At 41.0% G+C, this 23,941-nt stretch overlaps 1 protein-coding gene across 2 annotated transcripts in view; it reads left to right on the top strand.

Annotated features, from left to right (window-relative positions):
- The window catches only part of EML6 (EMAP like 6), a 311,591-nt gene that overhangs the window by 235,259 nt on the left and 52,391 nt on the right, over nt 1-23,941 (top strand). For both annotated transcript variants that reach the window (XM_059942768.1, XM_059942770.1), the window contains exons 21-25: nt 3,940-4,081; nt 6,979-7,131; nt 7,301-7,432; nt 14,458-14,546; nt 18,488-18,664. In XM_059942768.1, coding sequence (XP_059798751.1) covers nt 3,940-4,081; nt 6,979-7,131; nt 7,301-7,432; nt 14,458-14,546; nt 18,488-18,664 — 693 coding nt within the window. The remainder of the gene's footprint in view (nt 1-3,939; nt 4,082-6,978; nt 7,132-7,300; nt 7,433-14,457; nt 14,547-18,487; nt 18,665-23,941) is intronic.

The following is a 23,941-nucleotide window of genomic DNA, read 5'->3' as shown; positions in this document are numbered from 1 at the left end:
TAAGGCTGCAATGAGGGCCAGGGCTGTGGTCTCATCTGAGGCTTAACTGTGGAAGGATCTGCTCCAAGGTCACTCGAGTTGTTGGCAGAGTTCAGTTCGTTGGGGATGCAGGACTGAGGGCTTCCGTTTCTTGCTGGCTATTTGCCAGAGGCCACCCTCAGCTCTCAGAGGCTGCCTATAGTTCCTCGTCACATGGGGTTCCCCAACATGGCTGCTTGCTTCCTCAGAGAGAGCAAGGGAAAGAGGAAAAACGGGTACTACTGTGTCTTTAAGTAACTTTAAATAACATAATCATATCATCACATATGTGTAATCATGAACATCCATCCCCTTTGCCATATTTTATTGGTTGGTAACAAGCCACAGGCTATACCACACTCAAAGGGAGGTGGTTACACAAGAGTGTGAAAACCAGGAGCATCATGAGGGTCACCTGTCCAGCACAGTCTGCCCTCTGGCCACCAACTATCATGTCCCTACCACATGCAAAATACGTCCCCCTTCCCAAGGTCCCCAAGAGCCTTATCCCATCATAGTATCTGTTCAAAGTCCATAATCTCATTGTCTAAATCAGGTCCAGGTGTGGGTGGGGCTTCTTGGGTATATTTCCTCTTGATCTGTCAAAATCTGTCAAACTAATAAAAATTATTTGCTCTGTATACACCAAATATATGTGTCTCCTTAGATTTTGTGCATCATTCTAGTCTCAGCCTTGATTCACATAAACATATAACATAGTCTTTACACTTCCTCTCCCCTCAAAATGTTATGCAGGTAAAATCAGATTAAAATAAACATCAGCAGAATCCTCTAAGATCGAAGAAGTGATCACACGTCACCTGAGGGGGTGGGAGTCTGTGGAGGTGAGGAGGTAGTCCTGTCCAATTTGGTGATGGATAGGCCATAGTTACAGATGGAAGAGGCACGGGCAGGGATGAGGGTGTGGGTTCAGAAGGTGGAGTGGAAAGAATATGCACTGGTTATCTAAGCTTTAGGACTTCTGTGGGTCTGAGGAGCTAGGCCTCCTTCCCTGACCTGATGCATGCCTGCAGCCTTGCTGTATTAGGACTAGCCCCCAAAATCCCACTGAAAGGGGCCCTCTGATTTGCTACACCTGAGAGCAGGTCTGCACACACATCACGGATCAGGTTTTTAAAGTGCATGTGCTCAGGTCCCACCCTGGATATCTTGAATAAGAATCTGTGTTTTAAAAAAAGTTCTGTGTTAGAAGCAAACCTCAGAAGCTCTGTAGCTGATTGCTACAGGCAGCCCAGATTGAGAACTGTGCTGAGATGCGTCCTTGAGGGGCGATTTCCTTATTCTGCAGCTGCACTTGCCTTCGTTTTCCTTCCAAGCTAATTTCTTTTTCTTTCTGACCATGACTTTTTATTTAATTTTATTGAAAGTTCAGTGTTTCTTTCTTTTTAATCCTCAGATTTTTGAGACTTTAAACTGTTTGCCACATGCTATATTGCTAAGTATGTTGTAAGATTTATACTACAATATGATTTAAATAGCACCGTAAGATTTTAACTCTACATTTTTAAATTTTAAAAAGTAAATAATAGCTGAGCTAATTTTGTTTAAATATGTTTTAAACTTGACAATAAAGGCTTTTCACTTTTTCATTCTCTACAACTCTATTCTTTACTATATTTGTTTCTGTTGTTCTAATAATGCAAATAACCACAGGTGCCATTTATTGAGCACCTACTATGTGTCAGGCAATACTGTTGTACAAAATTCCTCTCTCATCTCCATGACAGCTTTGCTTAGTTGTAATTGTTTTATAGATGAGGGGCTCAAAACCCAGTAAACTGCCCACAGCCAAATGCTAAGAACTGCAGGGCTGGGATTCACACCAAACTCTGTCGGGTACCAGAGCCTTTTCTTTGTCACTCCACCAGACTGTTCTCCACACGCCTCAGCATGGAGACTGCATGAAAACAGTGCAGAAGGCATGGCCCCCTAAGCACTAGGCAGGCAGGCGGTGGAGCTGGGAGGACCATCTTCTCTCCTTACACGTGTGCCATTCTTTTCCTTTATCTCAGCATCTCTCTTTCCTCTGCCAGTCTATCAATCATTTGCCCTCTCCTCCTAGGTAGAACTCAGTAGTTCAGTTCAATCAGTGCTCGTTGGGCTCCTGCCAAGACCAGCCCTGTGCTCTGTGCGGTGGAATAGGGCTTACTCTAGGGGCTGACAGTCCTGTCCTGAGAGGTGGACGCCGAGGGAAGGTTTAGGAATAGTAGAGGCAGCGTGGTTAAGCCCCTCAACTATCCTGCTGTATGGAGATTTCAGAACCATTTTTCCAGTTTCTGTAGCACGGCAATTCAATGTTACTTGGAATAGATTGCTTTTTTTTTTTTTTTTTTTTTTTTTAAGAGAATAGGCTGGGGGGAGGAGAGAAGAGACAGGAGGTGAGTTCTGAAAATCCCCATTGTATACACTTTGAATATAATCAACTGTCAATTATGCAGCTGGTTATTATTAGCTTTAGGGTGGTCAGGAGGAAAGTAAGGTCCCAAGCTCGTTTCCTTGTGCCACTCAAGAGACTTCCAGCCTGCCTCACTCACTGTCCGTTCCTATAGGATCCAGGAATTAAAGTACATAATCATATTAGATTAAAGAAATACCATTTTAAATCAATATATGATGCAGTGGTTTGAAAGGGTCTCAGAGCCCCACAGCCCTGTCCTCTGTGTGCAAAAGGACTCAGTCTGTAAAAGAGCCCCAAGCAGATCCAGTCTGGTGGAGAACAAGGGAGGGCTCACACCTGACCCATCCTCTGACCGTGGCCTTGGGGGTGGGAGGCTTCTAAAGGGAAGAAAACTAGAAAACTGGGGATGTTGGGTGCTCCAAATCTAATAAATTCAAAACGAATATCTACGCCCTTCTCAGATATTTGAATGTCAGCTGTATTGGGAACTTTGTATCTTCTGCCAAATTACTGTTTTACTCAAACAGCTTCCCAGTTAAACCGGAATCTTCCAGTTTCTCTTTGGAGAGCCACCTGTTCCCCAAAGCGTTCCAACTACAAACACCTTTCAGATGCCTGTGTATGGTCTTCCTTCTTGCTTTACTAAGCAAAGCCTTTTTATAATTAGCCACTAAAAGCAGAAATTCAGTAAACAATCTGGTCTGTTTTATTGTTCCGTATCTAATCTGTTCTTTACACTGCTTTACTGAGTGATGAGTTAGAAAAATCAGATTCATTTTCTCCCTGATTGTTCATTCGTTAAACACTGTTTCATCTCAGTTATTATTCTAAGCCAGTTAAGTGTGTTTTTGGTAAGACGTCGGCATGTGGAATTGGTCCAATGCCTATCAAGCCCCTTTCGGTTTTCTGTGCTCCCTGGATAGAACAATTTGTGAATAAATGCTAACCCTGAGCTATACGCAGGACACTTGAAATGAAAATTTAGCTCTCTCTAATCTGCTCTGCCAAATCTGTGCATTCAAAGAACTGAAATAGAATTAATTAACAAGAATATTGCTGTCCAATTCCTCTGACAGAGATAAGTGGTACCTCCATTTTTTAGAATATGGTTTTATGGAAGAAAGTGGTTTGTGTCATTGTGACCAAGCTGTTTTATGAAAAGATGCATATATACTGTGTTTATTCAATGTCAAACAACAGGATAAAATGAGAGCAGTTCCTTATTTACTCGGATGTTTCTAAATGGAAAGATGTTCGGCATCATATTAACAAAACTTAGGAGCAATGTGAGTCCCTACTTTGCTTTCCAAATGAATGCTTTAGCATCACGCAGGCCCAGCTCTAGATTCAAGTTCAAGCGAAAACTTTATCCAGTACAATCACTTTGGCTCCAGGAAACTCAAACTGTGTTTGTTCATATTTGAACCTGTTTGGGATACTTGCGGGAAGGGCTAGCCGAGAAGCATGAACTGGTTTTTGTTGCCCCGTTTCCTCCCCTACAGGGGCACATGGAAGGAGAAGTATGGGGGCTGGCGGCTCACCCTCGCCTGCCTGTCTGCGCAACAGTGAGCGACGATAAAACACTGCGGATCTGGGAACTATCTTCCCAGCACCGTATGCTGGCAGTACGGAAACTCAAAAAAGGTACGTGACGTCCCCGTACACATCTGTACAAGTATTTACATCCGAAAGTATTGGATTCATTCATCTGTTCATCCAGCTAATATTTACCGAGCACACCTATTAAATGCCCCCAGATATGCTGGGTGATGGGGATTTAGTGTTTGTTGCTACACATATAGCTAATCACCTGCAGAATCGTTCCAGAAGGCTGGCCTGATCTACCAGTGCCCAGCTCTATTCTTTATTTCCTTGCACTGCACAGACATTTGCCACCTGGGGGCAATATGTCCTTCCTCTTCTCATCTAGAACTGTGGGAGTCAGTTGAAACTCATCAGCTTGTAAAGAATGCTGCTTATTTTTATACCTAACAGTCTCCAGAACTGATTTTTATTACTGAAAGATGAAAGTCAGTTTAAAAATAATAGTTAATATCAAGAAGCGAATAAATATGTATTGAACACCCGTATGCACTAGAACTAAGAGGTATACCAAGAAGTGCAAATTCAGCAAACATTTATTGAGCAGCTTCTGTATATCAGGCGCTGGGGATCCCAGGATGAACAGTCACGTCTCTAGTGTCAGAGACGGACAAGATTTGAACAGATTCCCAGCAACGGCTGGTCCATTCAAATTGGGTAACTTGAGGAGCATCTCAGAACGGGACTATTTATAAAGGGGTGGGTAGGGTATAGGAAATGACCAGGGCTGGTGCAGCACGATGCAGCTAGTAACAGCCGGGTACCATTGCCAGCCCTGGGCCTGAAGGGACAAGAGGAGGGGCAGTTGCTGGAACCTTGAAAGTGAGAGCCGTGTGAGATGACAGCCTGGCAGGGGCTGTGATCGTCAGCCCGGAGATTCAGCCGGCATGCAGTGACCTCACAGGGAGGCAGCCAAGGGAGCGCATGCCGCAGCCTCCCCGTGCTTTATCCTTCCTTCCCCGTTACCCTTCCTCCAGTCTGCTCCTGCTGCCCCTTGACCAAATGAATCAGAAGCCAGGGGGTGAGAGGCCCACTGATAGAGTCCAGGCAGGCTAATTCCCGGCACAGAGCAGGGTGGAGAGTGGGTGAGGACAGACAAAAGATCTCTGGCACAAACAAGGTATCATGGAGGCTCAGGGTAAGGCCCACTGCCAGAGACAACTCCATCAGGGAGGAAACCTAAGAGCCGAGGCTCAAAGGATTTGTGAAAGTTAAGACAGGAAAGGGTGAGATCGGGGCCTGGCCCTAGAGTATTTGTGCTAGGTACTTTTATAAATAGACATGGGGAGAGTATTCTAGGGGGATAAGATGAAAAAAGGTGTCAAGACAGTAGTGACAGTAAAGACAGTGGCTAATATTGCTGAGCCAGTAACCGTGCTAGCACTTTGCCTTTGGTCTTCATGGGAACCCAATGAGTAAGGCCTTTATTATTTCCACTTACAAATGAGGAAGCTGCGGCACAGAGAACTTAAGTCATTTGCCCAAAGTTGCACAGCTAGTAAGTGATGGAACTGAATTCATACTCAGGCAGCATGGCTTCAGAGAGCACGCCTGTGGCCGCTGCATGATGGTGCCTTCCTCCACCATATTGCCTGTCTTCACACTGGACTTCTGGGCCTTAGTAAGTAGTGGAGCCAGGATTCAAACCCAAGTCTGACTCCAAAGCCCATGCTCTTACCCGCTACAGGACTGAATAATTTGGCCACTAATTTGTACTGGGGAAATAACAGACCAAGTCCTCGCTGTGAGTGACTTGAATATCAGCCAATGGACTTTATTCACTAGGTTAAAAATTAGTTCAAAAGAACAACTAACACATCTGAGTTAGGATGGCCATTCAACCCAGTTTACAGCTGGTGTCCTGGTGTAATTATTAATAGCTCTCCCTTTTACTGTCCCTTTTATCATTCGTACAATAAATATTTATGCTTAACCTAATCTTGCTGTCCCTCCTCAAGGGCTGGTCTTTCTGTTCTTTCAGCACTAGCACCGTGCCTGATTCGTAGTAGGTAAATAACTGCAAAGTGAATGGATGAAGAAAGGAAGGAAGGTATATTATACTTCAAATGAGCCAATTTAAAGTTATTGGTGTGAACGTGGCTTTTCAGCCTGCTCTGAACAGTGGCTGAGGGGTGGGTGTGGAAGCTCACTTCGGAATGCCTTAGCACAAGGCTGCATGACTGTCCCATCCTAGGACTGTGCTCACCAAAGTCTTGACAATAAGAAGAACAGGGCCAGGGAGGGGCATATCCTTAAATAGGATTCTTATTAAATATACCCCCCACCGAGTCCATACTCTTTGTTTGGAAATGTCTCCCTGTGACCCTACAAAGCAGTAGAAAGCATTGATCATGTAGCCCCCTCAGCCCAGTTTTGTAGACACCCTTGGAGAGAATGTCCATATTCCGTTCTTCTCATGACAGAAGAGACAGGAACAAAATCTTCCACCTCTAGAATTATGGATTATAATCCACGGATCGGAGAATTAGAGAACACCAAGTAGAACACCAAGGTGCTCTAAAGTAAGTTCTGTGTGTAAAGCATGATATGAAAAAAATTCGTTTCCAGAAATTTTATTACAGAACTCCCATTCTTAAGTATCACATCTTGGGAGCAGAAATACTGGTTATATTAATCCTTTATTCCTTTTCCCCCTTCACTCTACTTGTCTTTTGAAAACTCCAGGTATTCAGATACGAAGAAATGAATGGATAAACCTCAAAGAAATTGAAAACTTATTCTTAATATTATGATCATTGTCCTTGGGTTTGGAGGGAAGAGATGTTTTAAATTATGAAGTTTTAGTTCTTCTCACCAGGAGTGCTAATTTAAAGACACAGTCACATGTCCATGAACATATGCACATTTCCCCATCTCTTCATTTGCTTTGGTAGCAAAGTCGCGGATCACAACAGTGCTCTTTGTGGATTCTTTTGTAGGTGGAAGATGCTGTGCCTTCTCCCCTGATGGGAAAGCCTTAGCAGTTGGCTTGAATGATGGGAGTTTCCTGGTTGTAAATGCCGACACTGTTGAAGACATGGTCTCCTTCCATCACAGAAAAGAAATGATCTCTGACATTAAATTTTCAAAAGGTGAAGATGACAGCAAAAACTTTTTAAAACGTGTTGGGACAAAAAGTTACAAGAGTGGACCCTTTTAAAATATTTCCTTGACCTTTAACCCATTTAAAAATGCTAAGTTCCTGGAAGTAAATTCCCACATAAAATGTTTTGGTGTTAACCACTCATTTTTTCTTTATAGATACAGGAAAATACCTTGCTGTGGCGTCCCATGATAACTTTGTGGATATTTACAACGTCCTTACAAGCAAAAGGGTTGGCATCTGTAAAGGTGCTTCTAGTTACATTACACACATTGACTGGGACTCTAGAGGTAAAGTATATTGTGGCTTTTAAAATATAATTTCAGTTTTTAAAAATCATGTCCATTCATATACTGTTTCCAGAGCAAATGGCAGTTGAGTTTTATAGAAAAACAGAGGGGAAACTCACAACAGAACTGGTTGTAATTTTAGAACCGAGAGGTAGCTGCTGTTAACATTTTGAGTACTTTTCCATATTATTTTTATTACTACCACTGCTACTACTATTATTACTACCACTACTATAATTATTATTATTTTAATTATTTTATTTATTTTTGGCTGCGTTGGGTCTTCGTTGCTGCGCGTGGGCTTTCTATAGTTGCGGCGAGCGGGAGCTACTCTTCATTGCGGTGCATGGGCTTCTCATTGTGGTGGCTTCTCTTTGTTGCAGAGCACGGGCTCTAGGTGCACAGGCTTCCGTAGTTGTAGCACGTGGGCTCAGTAGTTGTGCCATGTGGGCTCTAGAGCGCAGGCTCAGTAGTTGTGGCACACGGGCTTAGTTGCTCCGCGGCACGTGGGATCCTCCCGGACTAAGGCTCAAACCCGTGTCTCCTGCACTGGCAGGCAGATTCTTAACCACTGCGCCACCAGGGAAGTCCCTATAATTATTATTAACTCAAGCCATTCAGTTTTAAGACTGCTGAAGATATATGCTACCTTCTATTACCATAGCAAGCCACCACTTCACCTCTGAGTATGGCATGCTGTGTCCTTGCCTTGTATCTCCTCCTTACTGCGTTCCCTTTTCCTACCAATTCTCCATCTCCCAGAGAACTGCCCAAGAGGTTTCAAGTAATTTTCATCCTCCACTGGAGGTAGGAAGCTACATTCAGCTCACCTAGAGTTTCTCTGGTTTCTCTCAAAACTCCCAACCTACCCCCTACCTCCTCCAAGTCATGCCCACAGATGCCATGGGGATTTGTCTGTTTATTTATGTAATAAATCTAGCTCTTGCCATGTGCAGTCTTAAGCCATAAAATGTGGAGGATCCAGAAGGGAGTGATACGTGGTTCCTACTCTCTACAAAGTTTATAACTTAGTGCGGGAGACATGCTTGTAGCTGAACAATATAAGAGCACAGACTGGGTAAAGCAAGGGAGTAAGAAATGGTGGGTCACAGGGGAAGTGGTGAGCAGGGGCTCAGAGTGGGCCAAGCCAGCATTAAGTACCCAGGGTGCAGCATCCATGCTCTAGGGTGGGTCACTTTTAAAACCCATCCCGGGGACTTGGCTGATGTTGGAGTCCGGGGCAGATTTGCTTTGGAACAGGCAGGGTCCCAGCTTTCAGAGAAGTTTTAGTCTATTGTGGTAGTTAAGTGGTGTCTCTGAGGAAAGAGCTCCCAGGGCAATCCATGGAGCCTTCATAGAAGGAGTGACCTTTGAGATGGATCTTGAAAGCTGAGTAGAAGTTCACCAGATGGTGACATCTGAGACGAGCATTCCAGGCTCTGAAGGATCAGGGTGTGCCACTATGTGCAGGTGGGAAGAAGAACGGGGGATTAAGAAACAGTAATGCTGAGTGGCTGAGAGCGGGAAGGGCAGGGAATGCGGAGAGGCCAAGACCGCAAATAAAGGAACTGTTACCTCACGCTAGGAAGTTTAACCCCGAGCTTTATCCTGTAGGCGTTAGGTAACTCTGAGGGATTAGAGTGAGACATTCCCTGCCATCCTGCGGAGGGTGAGTGAGGCTGGAGTTGGAAAGCAACTGAAATAAACCAGGAGAAAGAGATGATGAGGGCCTTGACCAAAAAGGGGTTATTTCAGAGATGCCAGAATATTTTGTTTCACGTGTTTCTTGAAGTAGTGGCCGTAGACTGATCCTTCTGCCAGGCAGGAATTTACTTGTAGCTGTACTTGCTGCACCAGAATTTGGACTTAAACGTTACAACCCGCAGGCGTTTTACACAGTGCAATAGATGGGAAGAAGGCATGCATGTCATTTATTGTGAGAGGTGCAAGTCCCAAGAAGGGCAAAGGGAGATCAGATAAGTTCCTCTCACTTTCACGTCAGGACCATCCGGATACAGTGCCGAGGGCTTAGGCTGGCATGTATGATCAAGCAGGACGCTGACCTGGGAGACATCTAGGAACCAGTGAGGTCCAGGGGGTGAATGGAAGCAGCTGCTTCTCACCCACCTTCTTTGATATTCTATGCTTTATCGTTTTTATCGTTTTTTTTAAAAAACAAGGATTTCACCCTATTTGTTCTCTGGCTAACATCCCTAGATATGCCCCTTTGTGAGAAAGCTTTAGAACAGTGAGGGTCATCTTTATGCATATGTAGAATAGAGTGTGGTGAGTTTTATTTAGAACCCAACACACACACACACACACAGCACCTGACACAATATGTGAATCCCACCACTACGATGACCATTAGGGGGTTAAAACCAATTATTATTTACGTTTTATGGAGTGAAGGACCAAGAGAAATTGGGGCATAGGAAGAATATGTTTTGATTGAGAAGATTTCTTTAAAATTATTTTTAATTGTGGTAAAATACACCTAGCATAAAATTTACTATCTTAACCATTTTGAGTATAGAGTTCAGTGGCATTAAATACATCCACATTATCGTGCAGCCACCATCCCCATCCATCTCTAGAACTCTTTTCATCTTATCAAATTGAAACCCTATACCCATTAAATAGTAATCCCCCCTTCTCCATCCCCCAGTCCCCGACAAGCACCATTCCACTTCATGTCTCTATGAATTTGACCATTCTAGGTACTTTATATAAGTGGAATCATACAGTATCTGTCTTATTGTAACTGGCTTATTTCATTTCACATAATGTCCTGAAGGTTCATCCATGTTGTAACATGTGTCAGAATTACTTTCCTTTTTAAGGCTGAATAAGATTCCATTGTGTGTATATACCACATTTTGTTTATCCATTCATCCATCAGTGGTTACATGGGTTGCCTACAACTTTTGGCTATTGTGAATAATGCTGCTATGAACAGGGTGTACAGTTCTTTTGAGTATATGCCCAGAAGTGAAATTTCTGGAAAAAATGATAATTCCACTTTTAATATTTTGAGGAACCACCATACTGTCTTCCACAGCAGGCTGCACCATTTTACATTCCCACCAACAGTGCACAAGGGTTTCAACTTCTCTGCATCCTCACCAACACCTGTTATTTTCTGTTTTGTTTTGTTTTTGATAGTAGCTATCCTAAATGGCGATGAGATGGGACATTGCAGTTGCATTTACATTTGGGGAAGGTTATTTTTTTTTTCATTCTTCAAACGTGTTGTAGGCCCTGTGTCAGATGTAGGGATATAAAGAGGAATAAACCCCGGATGGGAGGAATAAGCCCTTGGCGGGATCAGTGGGCTGCCACCATAGAGGGACCTGGGCGGGGATCGGTATTAAGGTCCTCAATGTGGAGCCATCAGTTTGCAGGGAGAGAGGCAAACCTCACTATTTCCATAATTCTGCCCAAAGCCAGAGTCTGTGGTCCAACTAGCATGTAGGGTGATGGGAAAGACAGTGAGAGTAAGGAGGCCAGGGTCTTTAAAAAGCCACTTTGCCTCTCATCCTAAGTGGCCCCTTCAGTCAGTTAAGAGGATCAGACCAAATGGTTTCTGTGGCCTGAGAAGAGAACAGAATATTTTTGATTTTTAGGGAGGAGTTACGCCATCTGGAGAATAAGAGCAAGTGTACCCGTGAATCTTCCCTGGTTTAACTCCAATTTTGTTGCCATGAGACATGCGTCATATTGATATTCTTCTGCTCCTGATATCCCAGTTCCTAAAATGCCTACCCTCCAGCATGTGCCAGGCTGCCTCAAGATCAGCCTTGCTTTTCACAGCAGGACCTCGAGCGCCTACAGAGGGTAGAGAGCAGAACTTAGGAGCAGGGATCTGTTTCATTCCTTTGATCTTGTCAAAAATAGTGAACACACTTGCCGGAGCCAGCTGGCTCGTCAGGGGTGGGGAATGGCACAGCCGCCAGCCTCCGCAGCCTTCCGTGTCCATGGCAACCTCAGGTCCCAGGAAAACTGAGAAGCTCATCAGGCTTTTGCAGGAACAGCAGCTACTCCTGAATAAAAGCTCCTGCACAGAATGCCTGAGAAAGAAAAAATATATATGGAAAGAGAGAAAACATGGAAGGGTATTTTCTAGCTGCTGTTAGTTCATTTCCAGAAATATCAGGACTGTAAGATCTTTTACCAACTAACAGTTTGAGCCATGATAGGACATCTCATTCCCATTTTCATTGCAAATGGCCTGATGTGTTTGGTATATTTAGTACCAATTTTGGAATTGTTCTAACTTGTAAATTATATAGCAACTGGGGTGACATGTATGAATCGCTCTGGATTATAAAGCTCTAGGCACCTGCAATATGTGTGATTTACTGTACCTGCTTAGTGATGGGGACAGTTATCTCTTTCAATTCTCTTATTCTGTGTGAATAGGCATTTCTAGTTAATAAAAATGTGAGGATTCTAAAAGAATAGGGTTACTGTTATTCAGGGGCAAATTATACTTTTTGCTCTTTGCTTCTGCTCCTGTCCTCACAATATTTCCGTGGTTATATATTACAGGGCAGCAGGCAGTGGAAAAAAAAGAGTGGTGACCTAAATAGTTCCTCTGTGCTTCAAAAAAAAAAAAAAAAAATACAGTTTAATAACAGTAGTAAAGAAAATTTGGGGGAAAAACACACCCATAATTCTACCTTCCTAACACAAGAATAATTGATTTTTTAAAAAATTTCTTCATATCCTTGATTTCAGAAACCCACTCAAGCCAGCTTAAATTTAAAAATAAGAATAAAGAATGACTTTATTGGAAAGATAGGGATATTTCATAGAATCCGAGAGCAGGAAGCAACATCTCCCAAGAAACTGGCTTTAGCAGTGAATCAGAAAACGCCTAGAACCCAGCCGGGGAGCTCCCCTCCCCTCCTCTCCTGCTCTGAGGCAGCCCGTCTCAGTGCCCACTGCTCTCCTGGGTCTGGTGCCTGCTTATGGCCCCTCTCTCTGCACAGGCCGGCTTTCCCTAATTCATTTGCACAAGGCCCACTTTCTGTTGCCCCCAAATGCCACCCCCAGTCCCAAAGGCTACATCTCCTCCCAGCAAGGCATCCACTGATTCAGCCTAAGATTCCAATTTCCCAGGAGAGAGGATTTGACTGCCTAGCCCAGTCTCCAGCCTGGTCGCTCCTGGGTCAACCTCCACCTCCAGAGTGCAGACAAGACCGCAGGGGCCCAGCCCACGGTGGAGGGCAGTTCTCAGGGAAGGGCGTGGGCTTGGTAGGTACCCACAGGTGTCTGTGGAGGTGCACAGCATTTCTGGTGCTTGCACAAGTGGTTTTGTAAACATTCCTGCAGTCAGAAAATACTTCACTGAGCTATTTTTATTGTTTTTGGTTTGTTTTTAAAGTAAGGTATGATCTTTGAAACTGTGGTGTAAAGTGAGTTGTTAGGATTATCTGAGAGCTACAGTCCTTTGAGTTCTCTTAGTATCGATCTCATGGCCAAAAACATCTAAAATTATCTATATTCAAAGAATGTTTTCATTGAATCTTTTAATCCTTTTCCCACATCCTTTGTTATTTGCAGTCACTCTTGAGAATTCTAAAAGTATACTTTGCAGATATATCTAGTTCATTGGAAAAATACTGATTACTCATTTTCATATAATGCTGACTAGTCAAAGCTGATTTAACTCCCTTTTTTCTTTTCTGATTTGTGTATGTTGAGCCATAAAGTCAGGAAGATGGGCCCATTTCAGAGAAAACGTTTTCAAATTTACTTGCTCCTCACAGCCAAGGCAAACCCCCTAATCACTATTTTATGTAACTCAGCGAACTGGAAATGATTCAGGTTTCATTTAGGAAATGAGAGAACCTTGTTTTTAATTAGTCACTTAGAAACAGACCTGCAACTCCTGAAGTTTAGCCAAACTAGATTTCAGACCTAGGTGGTACCCACTTAAACTTTAAAGAACATGATGTAACACGGAGTTCTTATTTTGCTATTATTTTTTCCATGAAGGACATTTCAAGGCAACTAGATATAAATAGTTATGGAAGAAAGAGAGAGAGTAGGAAATGTTAGTGTGCATATGTACGCTGAATTATTTGCAGATGAAATGTTAGGATATCTGACATTTGCTTCACAGTCATCTGGGGTGAGGGAATAAGGAGGTGCCTGCAACAGGGCCATCCATGTGCTAATGACCATTGAGGCTGGACATTGGCCCCATAGGGCTTTTTTATACTATTACTTCCATATATGTTTGAGACTTTCCATCGTTTAAAACACGCTGAAAAAATACTAGAAAGTAGATCTTTTGAGTCATTTAAATTTTCAGGCCATAAAGGATCATTGATATGATAGGAGGAGAATTAAGAAATCTAATCTTTTTCAACGTTAATCAAAATGAATCCAAGATTAAAAATTTACGTACGACCGAAAGACTATTTTTGCTCAACATTTTGTTTTGGGAAAAGTCTTGGATTTCTTTATAAATTTTCAAGTAAAAAAAGGAAGGGGGGAATGGAATGAGCATTTACAGTTTGTTTTATGTGTCCTTGTCTTCCTGTTTCTAAATGTTAAAGGGCAAATTTAGAATTTATATCCTAGTAAGCACAAATGCTTACGAGGTTCTTGCTTCCAGTGCCATAATTCTTGCCAAAGCAGTTTGCTTTTACTACATTTCTGTGCTAGGAGGCAACAGGGGAAAAGAGCAAAAAAAAAATTTTTGTCAGGCTTTGGAAAAATAGCTACTTTCAGTGCAACAGAGTAAAACACAGCAAGCTTGATTCTTCTAGTTTTGAAGGATGTCCAAGGTCAGATTTTATGAGGTTCATATTTTTAAAAATCATAGCTTTGGAGTTTGTACCCTGCCATGTAATTGTCTTTACATGCACTTCTGGATCATTCAGCATGTATTTACTCAGTTTATGAGACTTTGAATAAAATGAATCAAAATAGTTGCAATCATGCTCATCACTTTATAACAAAAAGATAAATGCAGAGTTTAATTGTCTTCCTACTTTATTCTATCATAACAGGGAAATTACTGCAAGTTAATTCAGGTGCCAAAGAACAACTCTTTTTTGAAGCTCCAAGAGGCAAACGGCATATAATAAGACCTTCAGAGGTAACAATCAGACACAAAGCTTTTTAAAAAGTATTTCATGAAAATTTAGTATGTGCATTTTAACAAAACCTATCAATTATTATTCACTAATATGAGTTATAGTTTGTGTATCTTTAAGCTTGACCATTTCTTAAATCTGACTGCTTAGCCTGGTTTCCTACTTTCTGAGGACATATGGATTTACTATACCACAAACGTAGCAATGCATAGTTAGCATTCTGCTTAATTTTTCTCTGCCAGGAGACAATGACTGAGCTAACAATTTGGATGGTACATATTACTTTTCCCATTCTACATGTCCTGTCATTTTATGCAAAGCTTTTTATGAACATAAAGTTTTGAAACGTGCTTTCTCAATGGTTACTGTTTGTAATAGTAAAAATACCTTCTACAACAAGAGAAATTATTTTTCAAAACAAAACATTCCACAACCTGACCATCCTAATGTAGCAAACTGTTTCCTTTTTCCATATTTTCCTCGTGCTCTTAGCCACATACACCATTTTTTAATTGCTGAAGTCAAAGCCTAGATAAAATTTTTGAATCCATGAACTAACACCTTCCTAAAAGCTCTTCCTAAAGGCTTGCTGCTTTTGTCTTTCAGTCTGCACAGTGCTTCCATGTAGTGAACCCTGATGGCCAAAAAGTCATTGCCTGATTAGCACTAAGGACATGCTTTTAGTCCCAGGAGACAATCTGACTCATTTTTTTCGCTATGTAACCTTTGATGAAAGAAAAGGATATATTGCTTCCTTAGAGGAAAAAGGGTCAAGGGTACGCCACTGAGGGACAGGCGTCTTCCTCTCTCTAGCTTCAGTTAGCCAGTAATATAAACAATCCCGGTATTCTAATGTACTCCCAGAGACATCTGGACTCATGTCCATTCATAATATTTTCATTGTTTCTAAAGGAAATATATGTGCAGTACATAAGAAACCCAAGTTGTTATGGATAATGGCATTGTATTAATGGAAACTGTTAATGGATCGATTGATCTCACTCTCCAACTCCAGTTTATTTATCTTTGATCAGTCTTCATTTTAACTTATTTATATGGGGAAACTTTAATAGCCTTGAGTAAGGGATATTTTAAATTATGTCATTCCTTCACTGAACGTCTGTGGAAAGTGCCGGGCACTTCATATACCTATAATCCAATCCTCACAACAGCCTCGCCTGATATTTATCAGTCTCATTTTACAGACAGGGAAATTAAGGCTCCAAGAAAGTAAAAGGACCTTGCAGCTGTGATCCTAGCCTAGAGGGGTCTGTGTGTGACTCCACAGCCTAGACAATGCAGCATTTTCCATCACTTCACCTGTTCTAGTGCCCCAAATAAGTATACTACTGATAAAATAAGATGCAATCGGACCAAATGGTGAAGAGAGGATGAGGCCAACTTGGGACAGATGAGCAATTATTATGTTTAAAAAAAACCTACCAAAGGGGAATTTATGTTAAGTCTTCCTGAAGTGCCAGGCTCTGGCTATGAAGAGTTAATTTGTCCCTCTGCAGTGTACAGTTATTGTTCCAGAGGCTGATCTCTGGTGCTGTTGGTTGGGGAGTCCCTCCAGCTAATGTCTCCTCAGCCTGGCCACCCTGGTATTGGCACAGTACTAAGAGCTCCAAAGAGGTAGTTCATCATTTTACTTACCAATATTATCAGGCTCTTCAATTAAGTATGAAGGATTTTGAAAATTTCCTTTTCAAAAAAGATTTTTTTTTTTTTTTTAAGAAACAGTCATGGTGAAACTAACACAAAGCTTACCCAGCAAATTGCTAACTATGACAAATATTAAAATGTCCATTTATATTCATCTGACGCAGCATGGTGCAGATAAGCCGGCTCTATACTAGCAGCCCAAGTCTCTGGAGCTCGGCTTTCCCTCTGCTTGCCAGGCAGGCTGGGATTTAAGTGACTAACCTCTCTGCGGGCTCCAGTCACCTCCTCTGCAAAATGATGATGATAGTGACATACCTGCCTGGGGCAAGGTGCTGTGGAAGACACCCCTGGAGGACTCTTCTGCCATCTAAAGTCCAGGGGTTTTAACAAGTTTATTTACCCCTTTTGGGTTTTGTCAGTTACAAGGATCATTCTTTTTTTTTTTTAATTTATTTTATTGAAGTATAATTGATTCCCAATGTTGCGTTCATTTCTGCTGTACAGCAAAGTGACTCAGTTATACATACATATACATTTTTTTTCATATTCTTTTCCATTATGGTTTATCACAGGATATTGAGTATAGTTACGGGGATCACTCCTAATGTTCCACTTTAAATGCGATTTCTGTAGCTTCCCACACGTTAGACATGCTTCCCCTGGAGAGCACAGTGTCCAGATCTGGCCAAGGGTGTTCTGTTGGGGTGACTGTAGGGTGAGCAATACCAGCTCACCGCCCATTCCTCCCTATATAATGAGGTCAGGAAAGGTGCCCCCCAGAGAGGTGGCATTGGGGATGGACAAGGAAGGTGTCAGAAATGGAATCTCGTATCTGTAAGGGAGTCAGTGGCCAGAAAGCCCGTTTCTAGAACTAGAGGGGAGGTTCCCTGCTTCTTTTCTTGTGGCGGTCAGTTGAAGGTGTCATAAAGAGCTGGGGAGACTCCACTTGCACCTCAGAAAACTGAGGTAATTGTTGGGGAACCACTTCACGTCACCTGAGTCTGTGGCCCTGCCTCAGGCACCCCAAGTCACTGGGTGAACCGCAGCTTTTTGGTTCCAATTCTGCATGTGTCCAGAAGAAACACAGAATATTAAATGAGAAATTTGAGTGGCCAAAATATGTATAGCACCTCCCCACGTTGTGACTAAAATCCTGGCTGCATCTTTATCTTGTCATTTCCCTTCTAGGCAGTGGTACCAAACAGAAAACAACAGAAATGGAGGCGAGGTGCGTTAACAACGTGCACCAGAAAGCAGTTTCCAGATCCAAAGAGAGCAATCTGGCCTTTAATTTTAGCTACAATTCTCTAATGATTTTTTATACCCTTTTAAACAGTGCTTTAAAGTGCTTATGTAAAGAAACTGTAACGTTAAGGTATACTAGCAGATCTTGAATGAAAGTAAATGAGATCAAATCCCCCAGGAAAGTCTAATAACAAAGTGTTATTGTTACTGTTTTCTTTTTTAAAAAAAGAAAGAAAATCCTCAGTTTTATCAGAATTTAACCTACATGAATTGCAAATCTTCTGTTTGGGAATTTCAGACAAAACAGTGTTAAAGGATAAAATGTATATTCGTGGCAATACAATATGAACAGCTCTTCCAGCTTTTAAGATGGTCTCTCTAGAGCATAAAGAATATTAAGAATCTTATTACTGCAGAATCTTATTACTCTTTCCTCCAAGGAAGCAGTCCTTTGAAAAGTTATGTCCTGTGACTTTTAAAAATAATTTGCTAAATGATCAACCCCATCGATCAATCTAGCTCAGTGGTTCTCAATTGGGATCAATTTGCCCCCTCTCCCAGGGATATTTGACAGTGTCTGGGGACAACCTGGGGAGGTGGTGCTACTGGCATCCAGTAGGTAGAAGACAGGGATGCCGCTAAAAAGGACGGCCCCTGACAATAAAGAATTATCCCTCCTAAGATGTCAATAGGGCTGATGCTGAGAAACCCTGATCTAGCTTATGGCATATACAGTGATAAATGTCTAGGTAAGAACTAAAAACCTTTGGTATTGTCAGGTGTCCATAATTCAAACATGTTCACTTTATCTAGGGGAACATATATGGAGGTTTGACTACAGTGTTATTGAGACAATGCATATACCACTTTAAAAATGCAGCTGAGAACTTAGGCACCGCAGCATACAACAAATGCCTGGTGTTGGCAAAGTCATAATTTAGAACTATTCAGCCTCCATTTGTTTCTTTTAAATAAAACAAAAAGATCTCTAGGTTTTACGAAAATATATTAATTTTCCTTCCTTCTTTTCAAGATTGAGAAGATAGAGTGGGACGCTTGGACCTGTGTGCTGGGGCCCACCTGTGAGGGCATCTGGCCAGTGCACAGTGATGTGACTGATGTGAATGCTGCCAGTCTCACCAAAGACCATTCCCTCTTAGCCACAGGAGATGATTTTGGTTTTGTTAAGCTTTTTTCATATCCTGTCAAGGTAATATTGCATGTTTATTATATATACTTGCTCAGTCTCATTAATAACCCCAAATCTATATATTGTATCTAAGTGGATTTTTAAATATTGAAGGAATAAGCAGTCAATAGTGTAATCTACAGTATCATGGTTATTTACGCTGTGTAGAAAGCTTCATGACATTATGTATACTAGTTGGAGTCAGAGTCTCGTGGAGTAGAATTCCTCCTTGAAAGGCCGTCAGTGGACATCAAATCCAGCATCTCACAAACTGCAAAGTAAGAATTTTCTGTACATCTTGGACTGGTGTCTTTACTAGCATACTTCTAGAGATGAAGAACTTACTACCACACAAAGCAGCCCAATTCATTTGTAAATTGCTCCACTGTTAAAATGCTTTGCTCTATATTGAGCTGAATTTTTTCCTTTAGCCGAAGTTCTGCCTTCTGAATCATTGTTGAATGAGTCCAGTCTTCTGACAGCCTTTTCTCCAGCCTAAACATCTCCAATTCCTTCAGCCACTTCCCGAGTGACATGGTGTCTAGCTCCCTCCTCCCTCTAAGCATAATCCATTTTATCAAGTCCATTAACAAATTTTTTTTGTTTCTTCTTCTTTCAGTTTTATTGAGATATAACTGACGTATAACACTGTGTAAGTTTAAGGTGTACAGCATAATGATTTGTCGTATACACCTCATGAAATGATTATCATGATAAGTTTAGTGAACATCTATCATCTAATACAGATACAAAACAACAGAAAAAGAAAACAAATTTTTTTTCCTTGTGATGAGAACTCTTAGGATTTACTTTCTTAACAACTTTCATTATATCATACAGCAGAGTTAGCTATAGTCATCATGTTGTAACATTATATCCCTAGTACTTATTTATCTTATAACTGGAAGTTTGTACCTATTGACTGCCTTCATCCAATCCCCACACACACACCCCTCACCTCTGGTAACTACAAATTGTGATCTCTTTTTCCATGAGTTTGTTTATTTGTTTGTTTGTTTGTTTTGAAGTATAATTGACCTAAAACACTGTGTTTGTTCAGATATTACATTAATTATTGACTATAGGTACTCCTAATTATTGACTATATTCCCCACTCTGTACGTTTCATCCCCCTGACTCATTTATTTTGTAACTGGAAGTTTGTGACTCTTAATCTCCCTTACCCATTTCAATTCCATTTTAAACTGTCTCATCTAAAACCAAATTCAGGTCCATCCAGGTTGCTGCAAATGGCATTATTTCATTCTTCTTAATGGCTGAATAATATTCCATTGTATACATGTACCACATCTTCTTTACCCATTCATCTGTCAGTGGACATTTAGGTTGCTTCCATGTCCTGGCTATTGTAAATAGCACTGCAATGAACATTGGGGTGCGTGTATCCTTTCAAACCATGTTTTTCTCTGGATATATGCCCAGGGAACCTCCATACTGTTCTCCATAGTAGCTGTACACCTGAAAGTAGCACAACATTGTTAATCAACTATACTCCAATATAAAATAAAAATTTAAAAAAGTAAAACCAAATTTGGTGATTCAGATGCAATCTGACCAGCTCAGGGTACAGTAGGACTCATCTTCTTGTTTTGATTTTATTTTTGTATTAAAACAAACTTAAGATGGCATCAACTCTTTTGGCTGCCACACCACACAACTGAATCATAGACGTTATTCCCCCAAATGTTAAGGTTATCCCCTATCTTGGACTTATACAATTGATTTTCTAAAATCTGAGTACAGAACTTTGTATTTGTACCAAATAAGATGTATCTTATTTATTTTCCCTGGTTCCAACCTGTCAACATCTTTGAAATACCTTTTCAAAGTATTTACTTTCCCTTCCAGCATCCTCTGATTTCACAAGTGTGAGTTCCAAATCATGGAAAGAAAAAAGACAGAACAAGTAAACACCACCACCACCAAGAGCCCCCTTTCATTTTGGCATTCTATTCATTAATGCACACGTATCAGTAACAGACATTTAAATCTGTCTGACCATGCCCTCATGGAGATCACATTTCTGTCTCTAATCCAACAAGACATCATTAAAGCTTAGCAGATGTCTTGCTGAAAGCCAAATTGTGTCGCTGGTATCCCTAATCTCTCCTAATAAACCAACCAATAAAAAACAAGCAGTTAGTTCACAGTGAACTCCTGTTGCTACCTAGTCATCATTACTTCCTTTTCCAAGTGCTTATCAACCTTGTGTGTAATAATTCACCCTAGAATTTTCCAGGGATTGCATCAACTCATGAATCAGTATTTGCCAGAGTCTACTTGTTTTCCCTTTTGGATACAGGAACCTTTTTTTTTGGATGTCACCTCTCCTGGTTTCTAAACTCTCAGCTATTACTGACCTTATTTCTATGGTCACATTTAAACGTGTCTGTACTCAAGGGCAGGAGCTCTCTTTGGCCCTTTCTGGTTTGAAGAGCGTTCCCTTTAATAGAGGAGATCATTAAATCTGCTTTCTGTTCGTATTAAACCATCTGATGTAAGAAGTGTTCCTAACTTTTCTCTCTTTTTCTTCTAGCCCTAAATACATCCTTTTTTTTTTTTTTTTTTGTATTTCCAATAGTTCACTTTATATTTAAAAAAATTTTTTTTCACATCTTTATTGGAGTATAATTGCTTTACAATGTTGTGTTAGTTTCTGCTGTATAACAAAGTGAATCAGCTATACGTATACATATATCCCCATATCCCCTCCCTCTTGCGTCTCCCTCCCTCCCATCCTCCCTATCCCACCCCTCTAGGTGGTCACAAAGCACGGAGCTGATCTCCCTGTGCTATGCAGCTGCTTCCCACTAGCTAGCTATTTTACATTTGGTAGTGTATATGTGTCAGTGCTACTCTCTCACTTTGTCCCAGCTTACCTTTCCCGCTCCCCGTGTCCTCAAGTCCATTCTCTATGTCTGCGTCTTTATTCCTGTCCTGCCCCTAAATTCATCAGAACCATTTTTTTTCTTTTTTTTTTAGATTCCATATATATGTGTTAGCGTACGGTATTTGTTTTTCTCTTTCTGGCCTACTTCACTCTGTATGATAGACTCTAGGTCCATCCACCTCACTACAAATAACTCAATTTTGTTTCTTTTTATGGCTGAGTAATATTTCATTGTATATATGTGCCACATCTTCTTTATCCATTCATCTGTCGATGGACACTTAGGTTGCTTCCATGTCGTGGCTATTGTAAATAGTGCTGCAGTGAACATTGTGGTACATGTCTCTTTTTGAATTATGGTTTTCTCAGGGTATATGCCCAGCAGTGGGATTGCTGGATCATATGATAGTTCTATTTTTAGTTTTTTAAGGAACCTCCATACTGTTCTCCATAGTGGCTGTATCAATTTACATTCCCACCAAGAGTGCAAGAGGGTTCCCTTTCTCCACACCCTCTCCAGCATGTATTGTTCATAGATTTTTTGATGATGGCCATTCTGACCGGTGTGAAGTGATACCTCATTGTAGTTTTGATTTGCATTTCTCTAATGATTAGTGATGTTGAGTGTCCTTTCATGTGTTTGTTGGCAGTCTGTATATCTTCTTTGGAGAAATGTCTATTTAGATCTTCTGCCCATTTTTGGATTGGGTTGATTGTTTTTTTGATATTGAGCTGCATGAGCTGCTTATATATTTTGGAGATTAAACCTTGTTAGTTGCTTCATTTGCAAATATTTTCTCCCATTCTGAGAGTTGTCTTTTCATTTTGTTTATGGTCTCCTCTGCTGTACAAAAGCTTTTAAGTTTCATTAGGTCCCATTTGTTTATTTTTGTTTTTATTTCCATTTCTCTAGGAGGTGGGTCAAAAAGGATCTTGCTGTGATTTATGTCATAGAATGTTCTGCCTATGTTTTCCTCTAAGAGTTGTATAGTATCTGGCCTTACGTTTAGGTCTTTAATCCATTTTGAGTTTATTTTTGTGTATGGTGTTAGGAACTGTTCTAATTTCATTCTTTCGCATGTAGCTGTCCAGTTTTCCCAGCACCACTTTATTGAAGAGGCTGTCTTTTCTCCATTGTATATTCTTGCCTCCTTTATCATAGATAAGGTGACTATATGTGCGTGGGTTTACATCTTTAAAATCCTTTTCAGTTGTCTTAGTTTTTCACTTTTGCTTTCTTGAAATGGTACTAAAGTTGTCTGTAGAAGACTTTTGTGTTCATCCCTGGTTATTTGCTCCAACTACCTCTTCAGCCACTTTGGTTTCTTTAGATGCCTTCCTCTTTCCTTCTTCATTTGTTAGAATCTCATCAGATTATCATTTTGGGTAGCCTTTTCTAATATACACTTCTGATTATGTCCAGTGTTCCTTCATTGTCCATCCCTAATCCCAAAGCCATCTGGTAGCCTTCTCCCAATGACTCATCACTTTACTGTCACCTATCAGCCCTTCCTATTTGATAAGAACTCAGTTCTGTGTAGCAATTTTCCTCACTACTTCTACGTTTTTTGAATTGAGACTGCTAGCAGGACAAGTCAAGAAGTTAATGATACCCTGGTTTTAGTGGACTAAGGTTTGGGCAGGTGTTTAGATACCTGAAATCTCCATGGTACTATTGCATCTTGCTCCTGAGCTAGATTTAGTGTTGGTCTTGGGAGTTCATCATCCACATCCCCAGCCTGAGCAGGAGGGCTGTCTATCTATCGCAGTAATTTCAAGCTGTGTTCTTCCACCTCCCAGAGTTCCAGGAAGGCTCCTCAGGAACAACCCCAGAAAACAAGGTAGGGGCTCTGGGGCCCCACTCCTGCTCCAACCAGAGTCACTCTGTGTTTTTGTATTTTATACATTGAGCTTCTGTGTAAGATTTTTTCCAAGATTTTGTTATGAAAATTTTCAAGCATACAGGTAAGATGAAAGAATGATACAGTGAACTCCCAGAAAGCCACCCCTTAGATTCTGTGATTCATAGTAAATTGTTGACATCAGGATACTTACCCCTAATTGTTTCAACTTGCATGTCATTACCTAGGGTTCAATATTTTTTTAGTATTTTTTAAGTAAAATTTATGTATAGTTGAGATGCACCAATTTTAAGGTTCCTTTTGATGAGCCTTGACAAACACATACACCTATATAATCCAAACACCTCTCAAGATATAGAATATTATCATCACCCCAGGAAGTTTCCTCATGCTAACTTCTGGGTCAATCCCCACCCCCACTCCACCCTCAGATGAAAAAAACCATTCCAAGGTTTTTTTTTTTTTACCATAGATTAGTTTTCCCTGTTTCAGAACTTCATATAAATGGAATGATCAATTAGGAAC

This window comes from Balaenoptera ricei, chromosome 13 (genome assembly GCF_028023285.1).
Source record: "Balaenoptera ricei isolate mBalRic1 chromosome 13, mBalRic1.hap2, whole genome shotgun sequence".
NCBI classification, from domain to species: Eukaryota; Metazoa; Chordata; class Mammalia; order Artiodactyla; family Balaenopteridae; genus Balaenoptera; species Balaenoptera ricei.
The sequence above is the reverse complement of the archived record's forward strand: the minus strand, read 5'-3'. Positions and strand labels throughout refer to the sequence as shown.